Source organism: Vipera ursinii (assembly GCF_947247035.1).
Source record: "Vipera ursinii genome assembly, chromosome: 4".
NCBI lineage: Eukaryota > Metazoa > Chordata > Lepidosauria > Squamata > Viperidae > Vipera > Vipera ursinii.
The window spans coordinates 58,337,966-58,358,539 of record NC_139514.1 but is presented as its reverse complement, the minus strand read 5'-3'; the positions used below and the strand labels follow the sequence as shown (position 1 = coordinate 58,358,539).

The window sequence follows — 20,574 nt, the reverse complement described above, 5'->3', positions numbered from 1 at the left end:
ATTAAAATATTTGGGTATCACAAATATGAACTACATATTGTTTCATAATAACTATATTAAAGACATGGAATGAAATTTAAAAGATAATATGGGAAAAACTATAATCCTCATTGCTGGGGGGAATTTCTGTGATAAAAATGTTTTGCCTAGAATGATGTTTTTGTTTCAGATAATACCCATTTAAACAGTGGCAAAAGGACACACCGACATTGTCTGGCAGGGGGAAACCCCCCATATTAAATATATTATAAGACACAAAGATGACTGGCTTTACCCAATTTAAAATTGTATTTTTCAGTTTGCTTTTTGGTTTGGATGAGAGTGGTGTTATTGAGAAATAGAAGTCTTTGCGGGTTAGAAGGATATGAGATGAGATTTGGGTAGTGTGGATATTGTAAGATAAGGTCAGGATTATTGTGGATTTTAATCATTATGTTAGACATGTCATATTGAAAATATGGAAGTTAGAAATCTGAGTTGTGCCCGAAAATACCTGTGTGACTCTCAGCACAAGAAACATTTTATAAACAAGAAATAATTGGCAAATACAAATGGCTAACGTATCATGTGATATTAGAATTTTGTCAAGGGAAATAGAAAATAGTATCAAGAGAATAATTGATGGCAGAGGGAGATAGTTGCCAATGGTTTTCTTATTTACAGTTATTAGAAACATTTAAAGTAGACAAAAGTTTATGGTTTTGAACATTGTAAAGATGAATTTGAAATGGAATTTTGTACAAATCATGAACATTTTATATTATTAAAATGTGTAAATGAAACAATATATGATAAACTGGGCTAAATTTTAGTTACAATATACAGATGGAACAATGAGAAACTGCAATTGCAATGATTGAAATTTACACTATGTTATACTTTTACAACATTTCAATAAAAGATACTGTTATGTCCAGTATAAATAAAGGTATTTCAAATTTATGTTGGAAATGTGAACAATGGCATTTTATCACACTTAGTGGACATGTAAAAAAGCTAGGAAATTTTGGATCCAAATACATAAAAGTTTTAGTGGGTTTTAAAGACTAATACCCAATTGAGACCAAAGGTTTTTCTTTTAGGACTGATGGATAAAGAGCTGGAAAAAAGTCATGGAATTTTGATTTTGTACATGACAACTGCAGCAAGATTATTTTATGCACAAGGTTGGAAAGATTCAACAATACCTACAATGGAAGGGATGGTTGTTGGAAATGATGGAACTCACTGAGATGGCCAAATTGACTTTTTAGTCAGAGAAAAGACAGTAGCAATAGTAATAGCACATAAGATGTGTATACTGCTTCACAATGCTTTATGCACTAATGATTTACAAAGTCAGCCTATTGGCCCCAACAATCTGAGTCCTCATTTTATTGATCTCGGAAGGATGGAAGACTGAGTCAACCTTGAGCCAATCAAGATCAAAGGAATCGAACTCCTGGCAGTCAGCAGAATTAGTCACTGCGCCACCATCGCTCCTCTGCTTATTGCTGGAAATGGAATGGAAACACTTTGTAGACTTTTTGTGTGAAACGGTAAAAAAATGAACTTATGAATTAGTTTGATGATTAGACAGTACAGATTATAGAAAGAAGAGAATCATGTTGTAACTTTAGAGAAAGAGGTAAAATTGTAATTGCACTTCTAACAGCTGTTAAAAAGATCAGAACCAATTCTTTGTATTATTCTTCTTTCTTTCCTATTTTTACTCTTTTCCTGTCTTGCATTTTTAGCTTTCTCTATTTGTTTTTTCTTTCTTACTTTACATTAGTATTTGTTTTTTACCTTTTCTTAAAATACCGTGCATGAGTGTGTGTGGCTGTGTGTGTATGAAAGAATCTACTATGTAACTCACATCCAATTCTCAATACTCAGGACTTTCTTAACACAATAAATTCTGGCGAAGTAACAAAATATGTTTTTTTTAATAAAGCATGTTTCTGCATAAAAATAAGAGAGAAATGACACATGATGTTATAGGGTAGTGTTTATATGCTATCTGGACCCTACATTGCTTCTAAAAAACAAACACCCTAAAAAGTTCACAATTCCCAAATAGTTTACGTTTAGCTTTCAATTCAATATATTTTCTTCTGTATTTTCCAATATTAATACAGTAATAGTAGCAAGAGCAATCCTTTACAAATCATGGATATAATCCTACTTTATTAAAATTGATTTATGTTTGGTCATTATCATGGGAAGTGAACTTATACTGCAATGTTATGCTGGTGTTGTTATATATTAGCGATACAAACATTTAGCACCTATTGTCAAATCCCTATTTTGTGCCTGAATATTTATCAAAATTAATAAGAGAACTGATAGTTTAGTATATTATATAAAACCACAACAACAGAGGGAAGAAGACCTCCATGCAGGTGTCAGAGTACAAAGGGAGAGTAAAAGAATTCTGAATGAACTCAAGTGATTTAGGTCCCGGAATCAGTTCTCAAAAATAGTGAAAACAAAAAACACAATGTAGCTTTGCTCCAATGGCTTTTTCAACAGTGTTACAGAGCCATATAAATCATATAATGACTGTATGGGATGCTATAAATTATACAGATACACATTGATCAAATTACTAGGAACCTGATTAACAGATATAATGAAGGGCAAATAATACCCCCCTTTTTAAAAAAATATATGTAACATCCAGAAATTCATAAATAGCCTGCGAAGTGTACAGTAAGTTCAGAATATGTGACTGGAACAGAGGCAGATAAGCTTTTTGCCAATAAATATACACTTCTAAGTGCAAAATGACCACTTTGCTATTCTCTGCTCTTGTTTTGTTACTAATCAGCATTTCCTTTGATAACCTATATATATATATATATATTGCAAAAGTGTTGTAAGAGTCCTCTGAGTTTAGGTTTTTTTATTTGTAAATGTTTCTTCAGAACTGTAATCTTGAAGAAGTGAGGTTAGCTTGTGACTATTGTGGCTACCCACAAAATACAGGTGAAACTCAAAAAATTAGAATATCGTGCAAAAGTTCATTTATTTCAGTAATGCAACTTAAAAGGGGAAACTAATATATGAGATAGACTCATTACATGCAAAGCAAGATAGTTCAAGCCGTGATTTGTCATAATTGTGATGATTATGGCGTATAGCTCATGAAAACCCCAAATCCACAATCTCAGAAAATTAGAATATTACATGCAATCAATAAAACAAGGAGTGTACATAGAAAAATATTGGACCTCTGAAAAGTATAAGCATGCATATGTACTCAGTACTTGGTATGGGCCCCTTTTGCAGCAATTACTGCCTCAATGCGGCCTGGCATGGAAGCTATCAGCCTGTGGCACTGCTGAGGTGTTATAGAAGACCAGGATGCTTCAATAGCGGCCCTCAGCTCTTCTGCATTGTTTGGTCTCATGTCTCTCATCTTTCTCTTGGCAATGCCCCATAGATTTTCTATGGGGTTCAGGTCAGGCAAGTTTGCTGGCCAATCAAGCACAGTAATCCCACGGTCATTGAACCAGGTTTTGGTGATTTTGGCAGTGTGGGCAGGTGCCAAGTCCTGCTGGAAAATGAAGTCAGCATCCCCATAAAGCTCGTCTGCAGAAGGAAGCATGAAGTGCTCCAAAATCTCCTGGTAGATGGCTGCGTTGACCCTGGACTTAATGAAGCACAGTGGACCAACACCAACAGATGACATGGCTCCCCAATCAACACAGACTGTGGAAACTTCACACTGGACTTCAAGCATCTTGCAGTGTGTGCCTCTCCATTCTTCCTCCAGACTCTGGGTCCTTGGTTTCCAAATGAGATGCAAAAGTTGCTCTCATCAGAAAAGAGGACTTTGGACCACTGAGCAACAGACCAGGTCTATTTTACTTTAGCCCAGGTAAGATGCTTCTGATGTTGTTTGTTGTTCAGGAGCGGCTTGACAAGAGGAATACGACATTTGAAGCCCATGTCCAGGATCCCTCTGTGTGCGGTGGCTCTTGATGCACTGACTCCAGCATCAGTCCACTCCTTGTGAAAGTCCCCAACACTTTTGAATGGCCTTTTCCTGACAATCCTCTCCAGGCTGCGGTCATCCCTACTGCTTGTGCACCCTTTTCTTCCACACTTTTGCCTTCCACATAACTTTCTATTAATGTGCTTTGATACAGCACTTTGGGAACATCCACCTTCTTTTGCAATTACCTTTTGAGGCTTTCCCTCCTTATGGAGGGTGTCAGTTATGGTTTTCTGCACAACTGTCAGGTCAGCAGTCTTCCCCATGATTGTGATTCCTACTGAACCAGACTGAGAGACCATTTAAAGGCTCAGGAACCCTTTGCAGGTGTTATGGCTTAATTAGCTGATTAGAGTGGGACACTTTGAGCCTAGAATATTGCACCTTTTCACAATATTCTAATTTTCTGAGATTGTGGATTTGGGGTTTTCATGAGCTGTACGCCATAATCATCACAATTATGACAAATCACGGCTTGAACTATCTTGCTTTGCATGTAATGAGTCTATCTCATATATTAGTTTCCCCTTTTAAGTTGCATTACTGAAATAAATGAACTTTTGCACGATATTCTAATTTTTCGAGTTTCACCTGTACATACAAGATTGCGAGAAAATTATATACAACTCTCATTTCTTCAAGATCACAGCAGTGATCTTGGTAGGTAATGTAATGTGTGCAAATGAAAAATTGAGCTCAAAGGATTCTTACAACCTAACTTGGAAATAATATGGGGGAACAAGCTGCAACCTTAAAAACTCTGAAAGAAGAACAATCTTTTTTTTAGAATGATAACTACTGAGAACCTTAAATTATTCTCAAGGAATTTACATTAATAAATAATACTTCTGTATTGCAATGTTGAAGATAACACTTTTCAAAAACATACTGGAATTTAATAACAAAAGCAAAGAATCCATATTAAATAATAAAAATGTAAAACATTCAGTCCAAGATACAGTAATACCAGTGATACATGGAGATTTGATTCACAAAGATATCACAAACTGGAATGGATAATGCACAATCTCCCTCTGTTATGATGGGGAACAGATGTTATCCTTGCTAAGACATTGGTTAGAGAATTCAGAATATAGCAATAACCCTGAGATGAATTCATGGTAAATTTGCTTATTAAGGCTCCATATCTAAGATTTAGGACTGTTCCACACATTGCCAAGATTGTATTTTTCCCAACCAGAGCATATAGCTCGGGGAGCCATGGCCAATTGGAAAATCCATTTTATCTGAACCATATATTTATTTTATTACAATGTGTTTTGGGAATATATAATTTTCAGCATGTATATAATACAAGCAAGTACTTAAAATGTGAATATATGAATGTATAAAGCGACCCTTATTTGCAGAATGAGTTTGCAATTAAAGCATGAATGTCAAATATCACAAAGATGAGAGAACTTTTTTCTAAATATCTACAAAAAATTGGCTGTTTTTTTAAGTAGTTGTAGAATCCTGTGATGAAATGAATGACTCAAGGCATTTAATTGTTGAACACATAAAATGAAGTATATTTAAAATAAAATTTTAAAAAATGGTCAGGCTATAGAATCTGAAAACAATTTACAGGGCTGCAGCAGCTGAGTTTTTTGGAACTGTTAATTTATCGCAAAGCCTAAACTGGGTTTCTTTCATTGCACAGTATTTTCTCTTAAAATGTGTGCATTTTCAAAACAATTACATACATATTAAAAATCAGCATATTTGCTTAAACATAATTAAAACGGTAATACTCTCAGACAACACAGATCTGAAATGGCAAAACCAGTAATTTTCCCCCTCCCATTTTTACAACAAATTAATTTGAGACAAAATTACAAACACATTTCACTACATGATTATTAATAAAAATTAGGATTTTTGTTTATAAAGTTGCCCAAAATGCAAGGGATGTGCATAGGTTTTACAATTTAGTCATAGTATTTTATTTTATTCCCTTGGGTATCTTCCCCCCATGAACGGAATGTACTTGGTTGAAGATTACAGTTTTTTCAACACAGATACACCAACGGCATGAACGCTTGCAACTGTCCACATGCATTAAGAGTCAAGACCCAACTTCAAATCTCTATTCAGTTTTACAGAGTTCTTCAAAGAGACAGTATCACATTATCTGCATATTAACCCAAAATACTTCAAAAATGCTATCCTAAAAATGATTTTAAAAAGCAGAAGGCCATTAGAGTAGTAGTACTGATCTGGTCATGATTGGGCTAATAATTTCAAATAAATAAAGGAAAACTCAATCCAATTCACAAAATGAGACTCTAAAAGATGCAATGTTTCACCCCCAATTAAAGTAAAGATCATATTATTATTAAAATAGATTATAGAAAGCAGCATCTATTTTGTGCAGTTTTAGGGGCCTTTGAAATTAAAAGCTACGAGTTCCAAAAATATAACATTCCAAAGGATTGAATAATACATATATTTAAAGATACATTTTAATAAAATTTAGAAGAACTGATTAAAAAGATACTGTCTCTTTAAATTATCATATTTTTTGCCTAGCTATAAGGACATGACAATAATTATAAATTTAGGTCACACTACATCTAGGTAGTCTCTAGGGGCCAAGACCTGTTGACATAAGGTCAATAACAAAGAGGTTCTTCCAAGTATGAGGTGGCTTCCAATAATGATCACATTCTTCTGGTAACTGGGTTAATATATCCAGGAAACAGGAACCCATTGTGATGCTTTACAAACAAGCTCAATGGCTTCCTCCAGATGCCTGATTGTTTCATCAATTTCATTGTTGATAATTGTAAGGTCAAAGTAGTGTGCATATGTTCTCTGTAATATTTCTGATTCCTTTTGCAAGCGTTGAAGAGATTCATCCTGCACAGTGATTAGGAAAAACGAAAGTAGAACAACTTTGTTATCTTGCAGTTATTGCTTACAAGGAAGCATTATTTCCAAATGCATTTCTTATATAAAGATTCATTCATTTTGAATCCCTTTGTAAGATATGCATTTGGGGCTTTGCTTTACTTTTAAAAAATTGAGCTGAACTTGTTAAGTTGCTTGGTTAACTTATATAAATTTATTTTCTTCGTGTAATAAGTTTAAATGGAAGGGATGAATGTGAGAAAAAAATAATTGGATAAGCAAGGAACAAGAGAGGCGTGGTACCTTATTAATGAATCATGAGATTTATTTATTTATTATAGCTGACTATTTCAAATCAATGATTCTGGGTGATGAACCATAATCAAAATTGTTAAATCAGAATATAAAAAAGAAATCAAACACAAAGAGTAGCCAAGAGATATTGTAATCTGTCAGTGTCAACATAATTCAGCATAAAACTTTGGCTTGTGTCCAAAATAAACTACTTATTAACAATCTGATTAGTACATCCAGAAGGAGCCAAAAGTATTGGTAACCCTCCACTTTTTTCTCCAAAAATTTGGATTTGCCCTGAAGTAAGTTGACACTGACACAAGTGAATTGCCTTTACTATTTTTATTCCATAATCTCTATGAGATGCTTTGCTTTTGATGTATGACTTAACATATTCTTGTAAATAATAAAATAAACTAATCAGATTAGCTGGAAGGATCTTTGAGGTCTTCTAGTCTAATCTCCTGCCCAAGGCAGAGTCCTCATACCATGTCAAGCAAATAGTTGTCCAATTTTTCCTTGAAAAATTCCAGTGACAGAGCATCCACAGTTCCATGAGGTAACCACTACACTGCTTAATACTGTCAGAAAATTCCTCCTTATCTATATTTCCCCTAGATGAGCTTTCACCCACTGCTTCTTGTCCTAACCTCAGGTGCTAAATCGATGCCCTCTGTTGGAAGATTGGTATCAAGTCTCCCCTGTGATTTTTCTTGTTTAAACTAAATATAGCTACTTGCTTTAGCTATTCTTCATAGGATTTAGCCTCCAGATTCCTTATCATCTTTGTTGCTCTTCTCTGTACTCTTTATAGGGCCTCACCATTTTGTTTTGAACTATGGTGGCCAGAACTGGATGTAATATTCCTAATATGGCCTCACCAATGAGGTATAGAGTGGTGCTATCACTTCTGGTGATCTTGATGCTATCCCTCTGTTGATGCAGCCTAAGACTAGGTTTGCTTTTTTGGCAGCTACAGCAGATTGCTGACTCATACTTAAGTGGTGGTCCATATTATTATATAGCTGTTCTCATATATGTCATAAAACTGTGAAAAGATCATATTATCTATTGAGCTGTGTTAGAACTACTTATTACTTTATTTTATGCAAAATATGATTTACAGGTAGTTCTTGGGTTACAACCACTAGTTCAGCACCATTCAAAGTTGTGATGGTGCTGAACGAGGGAGACTTATAATCAGTCTCCAAATCTGCAGCTATTGGAGTATTTGCAGTCATGATCTGGGTGCTTGGGCTTGGCTTGCAATTACAACATTGCAGCAAGCCACTGTCATGTGATTGCGACTTCTGACATTCCTGCTGACTTCCCACAAACAAAGTCAATAGGGGAGCTGGCAGGAAGTCAGAAGTTGCTCCTGCCACTTTTTGGATTGCCTGAACTCCAAAGTGCCTGCCCACGGTACCTCCCTATGGTACCCATGCAACTCGGACTGCTGGAATTGCCATTAGTAAGCAATATGGTTTATTTAATGTAAGTCAGACTTTACAGCTACATTGCTTCATGATGGTAAGTCTGGTCCCAATTGTCATTGTAACCCTACCTATATTATGCTGTCAAGAATTATTAAAAATGTGGAAATTCCTATCCTAAATCCAGCCTCAGTTAATTCTGTGGAAACTAGAATAGATTGGGAGCTGCAGAGTCTGTTATAAAATGGAAGGCTATATAAATGTTTTAAATAAATAAATACCATGGTGAAATCTTCAGAATTCAATTAGTTTTTCTACTGTGCCAAAAAAAAGCAAGGAAGCACTTACCTAGCTCCAGGTAATTACTCTTTACCAAATGAGAAACAGTCAATACTTCCTAATGTAGTGACTGGGGAGATCACCTGGACCAGGCGTAGGCAACCTTGGCTCTTTTATGACTCATGGATTTCAACTCCCAGAATTGAAGTCCATGAGTCATAAAAGAGCCGAGGTTGCCTACCCCTGACCTGGACTAAGGATACTTGCATGGTGCCTGAGAGGTCATTTTCCCCTTGACATTGGTGAACTGCAGCTCTTATGATTAATGGAATTACTTGCTTTGGGCTGTAATTCAACTGCATCTGAAGGCCTATATGTACACTACCAATTCCAGTTTTAAATTAAAAATATAAGAAAAATGTAAAAATAGCTATGGCATATAGATTACATTTAATTGAAAACAACTTTCTTTATTGAAACAAACTTAAAATAACAAAATCTACATAATACTAGTTCCTAGCTGGTACTTACGGGCAATTTTCTGCACCATTTTGGCAGCTAGATAGAATCAGTACAAGCATAAGAAAAATGAGAAGAAAAGCAAAGCAAAGATAATAAGTGAAAAAAAAAACAATAATGCAATCATATAGGATATGTCTGTAACAGTAATCCTCCTAACAATCTTTCATTTCAATTTACTTAGAAGTATGTATGTATGTTGCCATAAATAATGGTGCTTTCTCTTTCTTGTAACTCTGGATTTGGCAATTTGTATTCATTTTGAAAACATAAAACTAAAATATGTAGAATTAACACATTTATGTAAATACCATTAGTTTTCATTCAGAATAAAAAGACAGTTTAATAATCTAGGAAGTTCTACTTTTTATTTTTAAATTAAAGAAAATCTGATTATGGAACAACATAATCACTAGAGCTGGATAACATTTACTTTGTGTATATCAATCAGGGAATTATTACTATCCCTTTAAAGATATATTTTTTTCTACAGAAACCAGGAAGTAGATTTCTGACCAGGGAAAATCTCTAATAAGAAACTGGATGAATGTCCATTTTCACAGTCTAACGTCTGCTTGGTTAAACTATACAAAAATTAGCTGGTACAGACATGGCCTTGGAAAAACAAAGTAAAAATTAAAATGAAGTATGACAGGTAAAGAGAAAGAAATATTTATGCAAATTATGTTGTAAAAAGAAAAACAAACAGACATGCTAAACATGTATAGACGAAAAATACTGTATTTAAGACTTCCTTAAATTTATATTATATTACATTCAATTACCACTAGTATTTTGCTGTAAAAGGCTTACCTCATTAATGCCTGGGGTAATTGTAGGTGCAGCAATAAAAACAACAAAAGGAGCAAACTCTGCAGTTCTCAGGACCTTCAAGGCCTAAGTGAGTATAATATAGAATGGTATAAACTTTAATATAAAGTAACATAGATATTCTTGTTCTTACTTCTTACTTATTGACCCATTGATCTTCTGATTCCTCTTATGTGGCCAAAGCAAAGGAAGAAATGTCTTTCTTCATGTCAAAGACAATTGGAAAGAAAGCATTTTATAGTAGGCTAACATTTTGTCATCATACCAAGTATGAAGGAAAATATTTTCTTTGTCTGATAAAATAGGCACAGGAATGTTATATCTACCTGAGGCTCTACATCAAGTATTGCAATTAATCCCTGTTCATGGATCTTCCGTATTGTTTCCAGTTTTGTCCCATACATTGCATCTTCATGGCTACCATATTCCAAATATTCATTGTTGGAAATGTCCTGCATCATTTGGTCATGTGATACAAAGTAATAATTCTTTCCATTCTCTTCATCTTTCTTTGGTGGCCTGGTTGTATCTATAATTACAAAAGTTAGGGACAAGAAACCCAGACTTTTTTCACATTCATCTATACTAAAAAAATAGTGGGTACGCATGTATAAATTATAGGCAATAGTTTAGCTATTCATTTTTGCAAAGACTATCAATTATTTATTTCTGCATTTGAATTTTTGTCTAAATTGAGATTCACGGTGCTGGTGATGACCTATAAAGCCCTGAATGGCTTGGGTCCGGGATATCTGAGGGAACACCTGCTGCCGACATCAAGCTTCCTTCGTCCAGTGCGCTCCCACAGGGAGGGTCTTTTCAGGGTGCCGCCGATAAAAGACTGTCGGCGGATAACACCCAGGGGAAGGGCCTTCTCTGTGGGTGCGCCTGCCCTCTGGAACCAGCTGCCCGTGGAGCTTAGGACTGCCCCCGACCTCCGCACATTTCGCCGGGACCTGAAAACCTGGCTCTTTGAGCTCTCCGGCCCAGGCTGAGAATTTTTAACTGGGGTTTTTAATTCTAGGGATGATTTAATCTTTTTAAATTTGTTTTTAACTTTTGTATTGGTTGTTTTAAATGCCCTGTAAACCGCCCTGACTCCTTCGGGAAAGGGCGGTATATAAATTTAATAAAATAAATAAATAAATAAAATAAATCAGGGGTAGGCAACCTTGGCTCTTTTATCACTCGTGGATTTCAATTCCCAGAATTCCTGAGCCATTCTGGGAGTTGAAGTCCATGAGTCATAAAGAGCCAAGTTGCCTACCCTTGGTCTAAATCAATGAAAACAGGTAATAATCTAAAACTGCGATAACGTGTTTGGGTTTTTTGTATTGTTTTTGTTTTTTTTGAAAAAATCCTTTTTAAAAAAGATTGAGAGATTATTTTTATTTTTAAAAATGACTTCTTTCCTATAACTATCTATCTTACAAAACATTTACTTACGTGGAATAGGGTATGCAAATCGGTCTGGATGTTTTGTAATTAGTGTATTTTTAATATGTCTTCTCCCAACACCATGTGCTCCTACATGAAAAAAAATGATATTATTACAAAGAACTAAAAATATAATATATAATTCATTACTACAGGATCAACATTAAAATTACCTAATAAAACAAGTGTTTTCCTTTTGAATGCAGGCAATTTTACCACTTCTTCATAGGTGACAAGATCTAATTGATCGAACACTGTAACAGGAGGAAAAACAACAGATATAGAAGAAAAATGTCTGATATTGTTCATTTTGTTTCATTTTTCAAGTATTTTTATTACAATGTCACTAAATATTTTACTTAACAAGAATGTATTACAAATTACATGCTCAAGAATTTTTGGATACACCATGCAAATAGGTACATTTTTAGTAGTAGCATTTCTGAAAATTTCTATGACTCTCCATAGTAATTATTGTAAGGAATGATAAACTAATAGATATATGAGAATGTCTACTTAATCAACAGTAAAGATTTAAATATATTTTATTAGCTTATAAAAATGAATTAAAGTCTGCCTTATAACAGTTTTATAGTAGTGTGTGTGTGTGTTTGTGTTAGAATTATGTCTTATAACAATTCTCCCAAGTATAATTATCAGAGTAACTTTCAATAAAGTTGTCTTTGCAATTTAACATTTTATATTAGCACACTCTTGCGAATTTGGATAGTGATGGATAAACAAAGTAGTCTTACTACAAATTATAAAGCTACCACAACAGAATCAATATGACCTTGGGGAAAAATTTCCTCAATTGTCTTTATGCTACTGTCAATTATTTGAGAATCTCAATGCATTGTCAACTGCAATAGTTTAATAAATCATATGTAAAAATCCTTCCCTTTCTATGCCAAATAATGAAATATTGTTTGTATTATAATTTTAAATGAAATAAAAGTATTAACCAATTTTAATAATATATCAGAGTTTCTTAAGTAATGTAAGAGTGAATAAACTATTTTATTAAATGTTGTACCAGAAAAAGCATAGTTTCAAAAAGACAGAAAGGGAAACAGGGAAGGAGTTAGTGTACCAACAATACAACTATTATTTATTTTAATGTAATACAATACACTTTTACATTTAATATAGATTAAGAAGTCAGTCATCCAAACACCCCTGAAATTCTGCCAAGATATGCATTTCATGTACTGGTGGAATATTTTACTATCCTCTGATATAGCAAATTTGACATTTATGTTGTCAGAAATCTTCCTATTTATAACATAAATCATATAGCTATTATGATCTGAGTGTCTCCCAGTAAATATGGACATACATATGTTAATAAATAAAGATAAATAGCTACTATTGCTAAGAAAGATTGGGCTCTTCCGTAAAAACATATTAACTTCCATTAACTTCTATCTTTCTGAGCTATATTTTTTTCCTCAGAACTAAAATAATATTTAACCGTATTTTTGTTTTCTACTTAAAGTAATCTTACTTAATATAGTTATTGATAAACATAAAACCCTAATAATTTCCTTAAGGAAAAATCTAGGTTGTATTTCCATGCTCATCAAATTTACAAAATGTATTATGAAAACTGGTTGGAATTTTAATTTTTTGGTATTTTTCAAGGCCACCTCTTAATAGTTAAAAGCATAACATATAGTGAGAGTGCCTCAACACAAACAAGCAGAAAAAACATTCTAATAACCAAATGATCACATTAAATATTAATTCAGGTTTTAGACAGAATTAAAAAAATGTACACATAATAGAGGAATACAAGGACACATTTACCAACTTTTAAACATTTCTACACTTCTAGGTAATAAAGAAAAGGAGTTATTGAAGGGAAACAGTAAGAAGCAAATAAAAAGGCATTGTCACTTGACAGGTTACTTACATGCACAGAGGCCATTGGGATTAAGACAGCATGAAAAATGGACAGGGGTCATTGAAATATGGCTCGTAATATTAGTAAAATAAAAAGCATATGCACAAAATAAATTTCACCATGCAATATTCTAAACACAATGCAAATAAATCACTTTAGATGATAAGCATGTTTTTAAACCATTTGTTTTTTTTGTAATTTGCTTTTAATTACATTAAAGGAAACATTTTATGCTTGTCTTAAGGTTGCGACATCAGAAAAATGATCCAAAATGAATTATTACATGCTACGATATGTAAATTTACTTCATAATTCCAAAATAATGTTGAGGTAATATGTAGTATTATTTAGGCATGATTTAATAAGAAGACATTTGCAAGATTTCTAAAATAATTAAGAAAAAATGAAATCTGAGATATTTAGGAGAAAGTTTTAAATACTGTAATTTTTATTGTCTAAATACATGAAGAAATAAAAATTCTTTGTTTACTATATAGTTGGAAATACTGTATTTTATATTGTTATTGCCTAAATACATGAAGAAATAAAACTTCACTGCATTACAATATACATTTTATAAATCTTTTAAATCAGCATTCATCTATGTGGAAGATTTTTAAGAAATGGATTGTTAAGAAAATAGCAAGTCTCTTTTCTATTTTTCTCCCTCAATTTCTTTTTGTTAGCTGAATCACAAGATTTATACTGAATGGAAAAAAAAGATATATATTACTTTTTAAAATGCAGTCAATTAAATTTTAAAAACCCCTAGTTTTCTAATGAGTGAGCTGTGTAAATCTATGGTAATTAACTGAACTATAGGGTTCCACAGATGTTATCTGTTGCACGAGTTTGCTATTTTCATTAGAATGACAAAGGTTGTAGCTTATTAACACAAGTGTGCAAAGTCATGATGCACAAAAGGTGCATCCAGAAAACAACTGAGCACCAGTGCAGTAGTGATATAACTCAGGTGAACTGTGAGGTGCCTAGAACTGTTTGCTGCTGCAATCTGGATCAGCTGCAGCTTCCAGATGGTCTTCAAGGGGATCTCCATATAGACCGCATTGCAGTAAGCAAATTGGGAGATGACTAAGTCATAATGATTGTAAGACCTCTTGGTCTAATAATGGGCACAATTGGTGCATGAGATGACTTAATGCAAAGGCCCACCTCTTTAAAAGCAGCAGGAGCTACAAATCCATGAGGACTCCCAAACTGTGCATCAATTTTGTCCAGAGACTGTTACCCTGTCCAGAGTCAGATATGTCAAACTTCCAGACCCTGGGGGACAAAAAACTACAAGGATTGTTGCTAAGGTTGAATTGCAGTCAGTTTCTCCCTATCTAGGTTGGAGAGGGACCATCTTAAGATACAGGACTAGTTATTTGCCTGATCATAATATAAGAGGTAGAGAAGAACTTGATATGCGAGTTATAAATGGATTTACTTTGGTTATGAATTTATTAACTATGTGAATAAACTGCATATGTAGATTTAAATAGATTATTTGTATTTTATAAATTATTATAAATCCACATATCAATCTCTTCAGATTAAAATATTTTGACAGCTTTAGAAATGATAATTGTATGGAAGAAGCACTTTTAAATCTGTATGATTTCATTGAGAAAATATAATTATAATTCAATCATTCATCATCACAATGCAATAATCAATAGGCTTTATTAACAAATAGTATCCTATGCAACAAGAGGCATTTTTAAAGCAAGATATTTATTTGAAGATTTAAAATATTTTAGATTATTGAACTCTACCTAGTCTTACATATCACAGTTAAAGTACTTTTTAGTCCTTCTGGAATGAACTAGGGTGCTTTTTTCATTCAAATATATAACAATTATTTTTTCTCCCTTCCATTCAGTCTTGTCCTAGGATAAATCTCTGCAGCTTTTTTGGCAAGATTATTTTTGAAACTGCTATTGACTCCATCCTAGAGCTAAGAAAAAATGAATAGTCCCACATCACCCAGCTGGCTTTGTGCCTAAAGCAGAACTAGAACTCATAGTCACCTAGTTCCTAGTCTGATGCCTTAACTGCTAGCCCAAACTGACTCTTTTATAACAATTATAATTCTAAGTAAATTACTAGAAACTTCCAATAACCTTGATGAGAACAAACCTGCTTAGAACTCCATTGCAAGTAGATTTTCACTATTTAAAATCCTTTATAATAGTGACAAAAGTGAAGCGAATTTTATTTTATATATTATAATGCATTGCAATTTCCTGACAGAAATGAAAAACGTATAACATTACAACACTATGCTATTGTATTCCATAAATCTGATTTATTGTATATAGGGACTGGATCCATTAAGCCAAAATAAATATGGTCAACAAACAAACCAAGTTTGACAGTATGGCTTTGTATGGACCTATTAGCTTAGTGATTTAGTAGCAATTATAATATGGTATCATATGCATATGAAATATTCCTTGAGTTTGTGCTATAGAGGGATAAGGCAAGAGTAATAGCAGAAGCAACACTATTTAAAAAAACTAATTATGATAGGGTTAAACAACCCATGAATACTTTACTCCCTTGAAAAACTAAACCTAGAATGTTTATAGTTTGTTCAATTAATCATTGTAAAAATCTATCATGGTTGTTATGCAAGAAAACAGCCAATATGGTGATGAGATATTCTATATTTTGTATGATTTTTCATATTCCCCATCCAAATTTATCATATATTTGATTTACTACATTATCTTACAGTACCCACATACCTTGTGACTTTAAAAAAAATTAAGATAAGTCCATTCATAAATTCATTAATCTTGTCTACTCTGTGTAGGAAGATATTCTTTGTAACATTATTGAAATAATACCATAAAGTCCTTAAATAGCCTAACAGAAATGTTATATTTTGATGTGTGTTACCTAGAGCAGGGCTTTTTAACCTTTTCAGACTGTACACTTTTAGGACATGACAATATTGAGTGCTTAGCAAGGTGTCAAAAACTTGATGACTAAAAAAAAGGGGGGGATTTTGGGTTTTACTGATTAGATTCATTTATTGTTAAAGAAATGGCAAGTTTATAATATTATGGAAAAGTAAAAAGTTGAGGTTCAATGTTAATGCTTCCTTCTACTGCAACAGAGGAAGTATGTTTCTTTTTCCCTTCTCCCTGCCCACTGTGTCCTAGTATTTGCTTTTGTATTTTATTCTATAATCTAATAAAGTATTACAAACTGTAGAAAAAAAGTAAAAAAGTACCAGTTTTAATTTCTTCAGTGGCTGTTCCTTTGCTGAATCACTTTCCCTTTGCACTGACAAATGCATGATGAACTTATCCATGTTTATTAATATGCACCACTACCAACTAGCTCAGGGGTCTTCAAACTTGGCACTTTTAAGGCTTGTGGACTTCCAACTCCCAGAATTCCTCAGCCCTCATGGCTGGTTGAGGAATTTTGGGAGTTGAAGTCCACAGGTCTTAAAGTTGCTAAGTTCGTAGACTCCTGAGCTAGCTGGTCGGCCCTTCTTCCTCTCTCCCTTCTGAGTTCTTCCACAGTGTAGTAAGAATGCACCCCCCAATCCCTTCCCTGTACCCTTAAAGACACAGGAATCAAGTGCAAAGCAAGAAGCACAAACTCTGTTCTTTCCCTTTTTAGCTGCCTCAGGCGCGTAGCACCAAATGTTGCAATTCTAGACTGAAAGGCTCCAGCAATTACGAAAAGCTTTAGCTTTAAATTAAGCCTGCTTACCTTTAAAGAAAACTTTCTAAAAGCCATAGACAGACTCAATTAAAGGAGGTAAAACTAATTACATTTGTTTAAAGGGATTAAATCTTTCCTGTTGTCTTTTTTCCCCCTTCCCCCGCCCAAACCACCTCCTTTTATAGCCTTTTCTCTCCTCCCCCCCTTTTTTTCTTCAGTTCACCTCCAGCTCCGAGCTGCTTCCAGAAGCGCCAATCAGCTGGAGCCAATCAGCTGGAACCCTGCCGGCTCCTGGGGCTTCTGTCAAGCCCAGATAGTCCTGCAGCTGCAGCTGCTTCTCCCTCAGGCTTGGCTTGCTTCAGCTCATTCCCTTCCCCTGCTACAATTGGCTAGCAGTCACGTACCACCTGCCATGTGGCAAAGTACCACAGGTGGTACGCGTACCACCAGTTGAAAAGCCCTGACCTAGAGTATCTCCTGTGGAATGAAAAAAAAAGGATAAAATCATCCCAATCAATATCAGAAAGATTTTAATGATACAATTAGTTTAAAAAAGTGTTCAAGATTAATTTCAGTGATGACTTTATTTGTATAAACTGCTTGGTATCACAGAATATGTATATAGCCTAAAATTGGTCATAAGGGAAATAATATAGACATTAGGGGATCATCAATCTTGTTTGGAATTGAAAGAATCATTTCTACTTCTATATTTTTGAAATTGGATGCAAAGTTATGCAAGGCATATGAACACTTGAATTATATCACTTACAATTGTCTTGACTAATCAGCACAGTATAATGTTAACGACTGTAACAATTTAAGTGTTATGCTGTATTTTTTATTTAAAATGAGATATTAAACAGGTTTGCAAATGTTCTTTTATTTTCTTTTAAGAACTTTTACAATATAGCAAATAAAGTTACCAATAGTTAAGATAGAATACAAATTATTAAAAATTGGTTAGCAGTAAGCTTTTGGGATCAATTCAAAGTTACAGTTATTATCTTGAAATACAGCACTGAAGATGTTACCTAGTCAAGTAAGGAAATGTCTGTACACAACTAAGCTCAGAGAGTATCAAGAATTCCATAGTAATGAATCTGTCCATGTGGTCCTAAAAAACATCTGCTGAGAATACCACCCCCAAGAGAAGAACATGGGGGTGAATAGGCCTTTTTTCAAATAGCTGTCACCCTTTGGAAGATGTCCTCTCCCAGAAGAAATGTGTATCCCCATCTTTTTCAACTATTCAAAAGCAACTTAAAGCAATATTATTTCAACCCCAGCTGATTGAGTGATGACACTTCATAATGGGAATTTAAATGGAAATTTTTTGATTGGATGATTACGTATTAAAATATGTATATATTCCAGAATCCTTTCAACATGTGTAAATTATTACAATTATTAAATAAGATTGGTCTGTAGGATAACTGTAAATGTACTGTTAATCTGTAGTGCCAGTGAGACTTTTAGCATACCATGTTTCCCCGAAGACAAGAATGGGTTTTATATATTATTTTTGGACCAAAAGACCCATTAGGACTAATTTTCAGGGAATGTCTGACCCCTTTGTGGCTGTCCGCCCACTCCCTCCATCCGCTTGCCTGCAGCCACAACGACTTGCAGAGCTTCCCAGGGCCTTCAGGCAAGGGGAAAGAGGCACAGAAAGGCCTGGGAAGTTGAAGGACCAGGCGGGACAAGCCTCCCCTGTTGCCTCCCTCTGCCGAGTGATCCAAGCACCCCATAGGCGCCCAAAGACTTTTTACCCAGAGGGAGACTGGAAGCTTTGTCTGCTTGCAAGTGGTGCCTTTGGAAATGGAGTGGAATGATTGTTTCCAAGAGCCCATGGAGAACTATGGAGACTGGAAGCTTCATCTGCTTGCAAAAGGAAACAGTGTGGCAGGCAGAGGGTGGTGGCAGGGGCAGCTTGCGCCACCTAGTCACGGCACAAACCATGGGAGTGTTGGCAGAGGAGGTGGCAGCTACCTGGTCAGGTAATCTGCAGCTAGGACCAAAGAAATCTCCTCCAGTGGCAGATGTGGCTGTTGCGCAGTGGCAGTGGAGTCTTTCACCGTCATTTTCTCCTGGTTCCAAAACAGTGGAGGGTGACCAGATAAGGCAACCGAGGCTACCCTGCCCATCCTCCATAGCTTGGCAGTCCAGCTCGGGAGGGGAATGAAAGGGAAGAGCCAGGCTGGCAGCCAGGCCATTGAACATGCAGGGGGAAGTTGCTGAGCAGGAAGTGATCTGGCTGCGGGGCCCCTGAAGTAAGCAGGTGTGGGGCATGTGGGGCAGTTCCCCCCACTTGCCTTGCTTCACCGTGTGATGGTGGCACCGGTGCGACACGCACTCTCCTGCCCTGTTGTGGCAGTGAGCAGCCAGACAGTGGGATGGAGTGGGCGAGCTGTTAACTAGGGCTTATTTTGGGGTAGGGGTTATATTAGGTGCACGCAAAAAATCAGGCTAGGGTTTATTTTCTGGGTGGGTCTTATGTTCAGGGAAACACGGTAAGTTGATTAAGCTACCCTAACAAAGGATTGGGAAAAGATTTTTTTAAATTATTATTATTATCTGACCTGCTTTAATCCTACAAGAAAATTCTTAAGGAAAAATTCACAAAACAAAAATCCTGGCTTCTGAGTAAAGATGGAAGACTGAAGAGAGCTCTGTGGATAAGCCCGATTTGACATTGTTAAAACATGGGTTATGAAGTGTTTTATATTTATCTAAAAGGTGATTATAGGGACGCGGTGGCTCAGTGGCTTAGGACGCTGAGCTTGTCAATCAGAAGGTCGGCAGTTTGGCGGGTCGAATCCTGAGTGCCGCGTAACAGAGTGAGCGCCTGTTACTCTTCCCAGCTTCTGCCAACCTAGCAGTTTGAAAGCATGTAAAAAATGCAAGTAGAAAAATAGGGACCACTACGGTGGGAAGGTAACAGCGTTCTGTGCGCCTTTGGCGTCTAGTCATGCCGGCCACATGACCACGGAGACGTCCTCGGACAAGTGCTGGCTCTTCGGCTTTGAAACGGAGATGAGCACCGGCCCCTAGAGTTGGAAACGACTAGCACGCATGTGCGGGGGAACCTTTACCTTTATAAAAGGTGATTATGGGATTGTTTATACTTGCCATGATGAAGGTGGGAAGTCACTTTCTTAAGGGGCTTTTCTACTTTTTTTCTTCCATTTTTCCTCTTTTTTCTTCTAGTTTGTATTATCTTTTACTATTAATAAACTTTAATAAAATTTGCTATTCAAAACTTCAATATTTTTAAAAGGAACAAAAATCCTAGGAAACAAATATACACAGCCCTGGGAAGAATGCAGATGAGCAACTTGGAATAAGGAGTG

General features: G+C 35.2%; 1 protein-coding gene across 4 annotated transcripts in view; it reads right to left on the bottom strand.

Moving 5' to 3' along the window:
* Positions 1-4,545: 4,545 nt before the first annotated feature.
* The window catches only part of CASK (calcium/calmodulin dependent serine protein kinase), a 167,406-nt gene continuing 151,377 nt past the window's right edge, over positions 4,546-20,574 (bottom strand). For all 4 annotated transcript variants that reach the window (XM_083362651.1, XM_083362652.1, XM_083362653.1 and 1 more), the window contains 5 exons: positions 11,802-11,882; positions 11,638-11,718; positions 10,518-10,720; positions 10,174-10,257; positions 4,546-6,844 (listed from right to left, as the gene is read on the bottom strand). In XM_083362651.1, the coding sequence (XP_083218777.1) occupies positions 6,668-6,844; positions 10,174-10,257; positions 10,518-10,720; positions 11,638-11,718; positions 11,802-11,882 (626 nt within the window). In that variant the 3' untranslated portion in view covers positions 4,546-6,667. The remainder of the gene's footprint in view (positions 6,845-10,173; positions 10,258-10,517; positions 10,721-11,637; positions 11,719-11,801; positions 11,883-20,574) is intronic.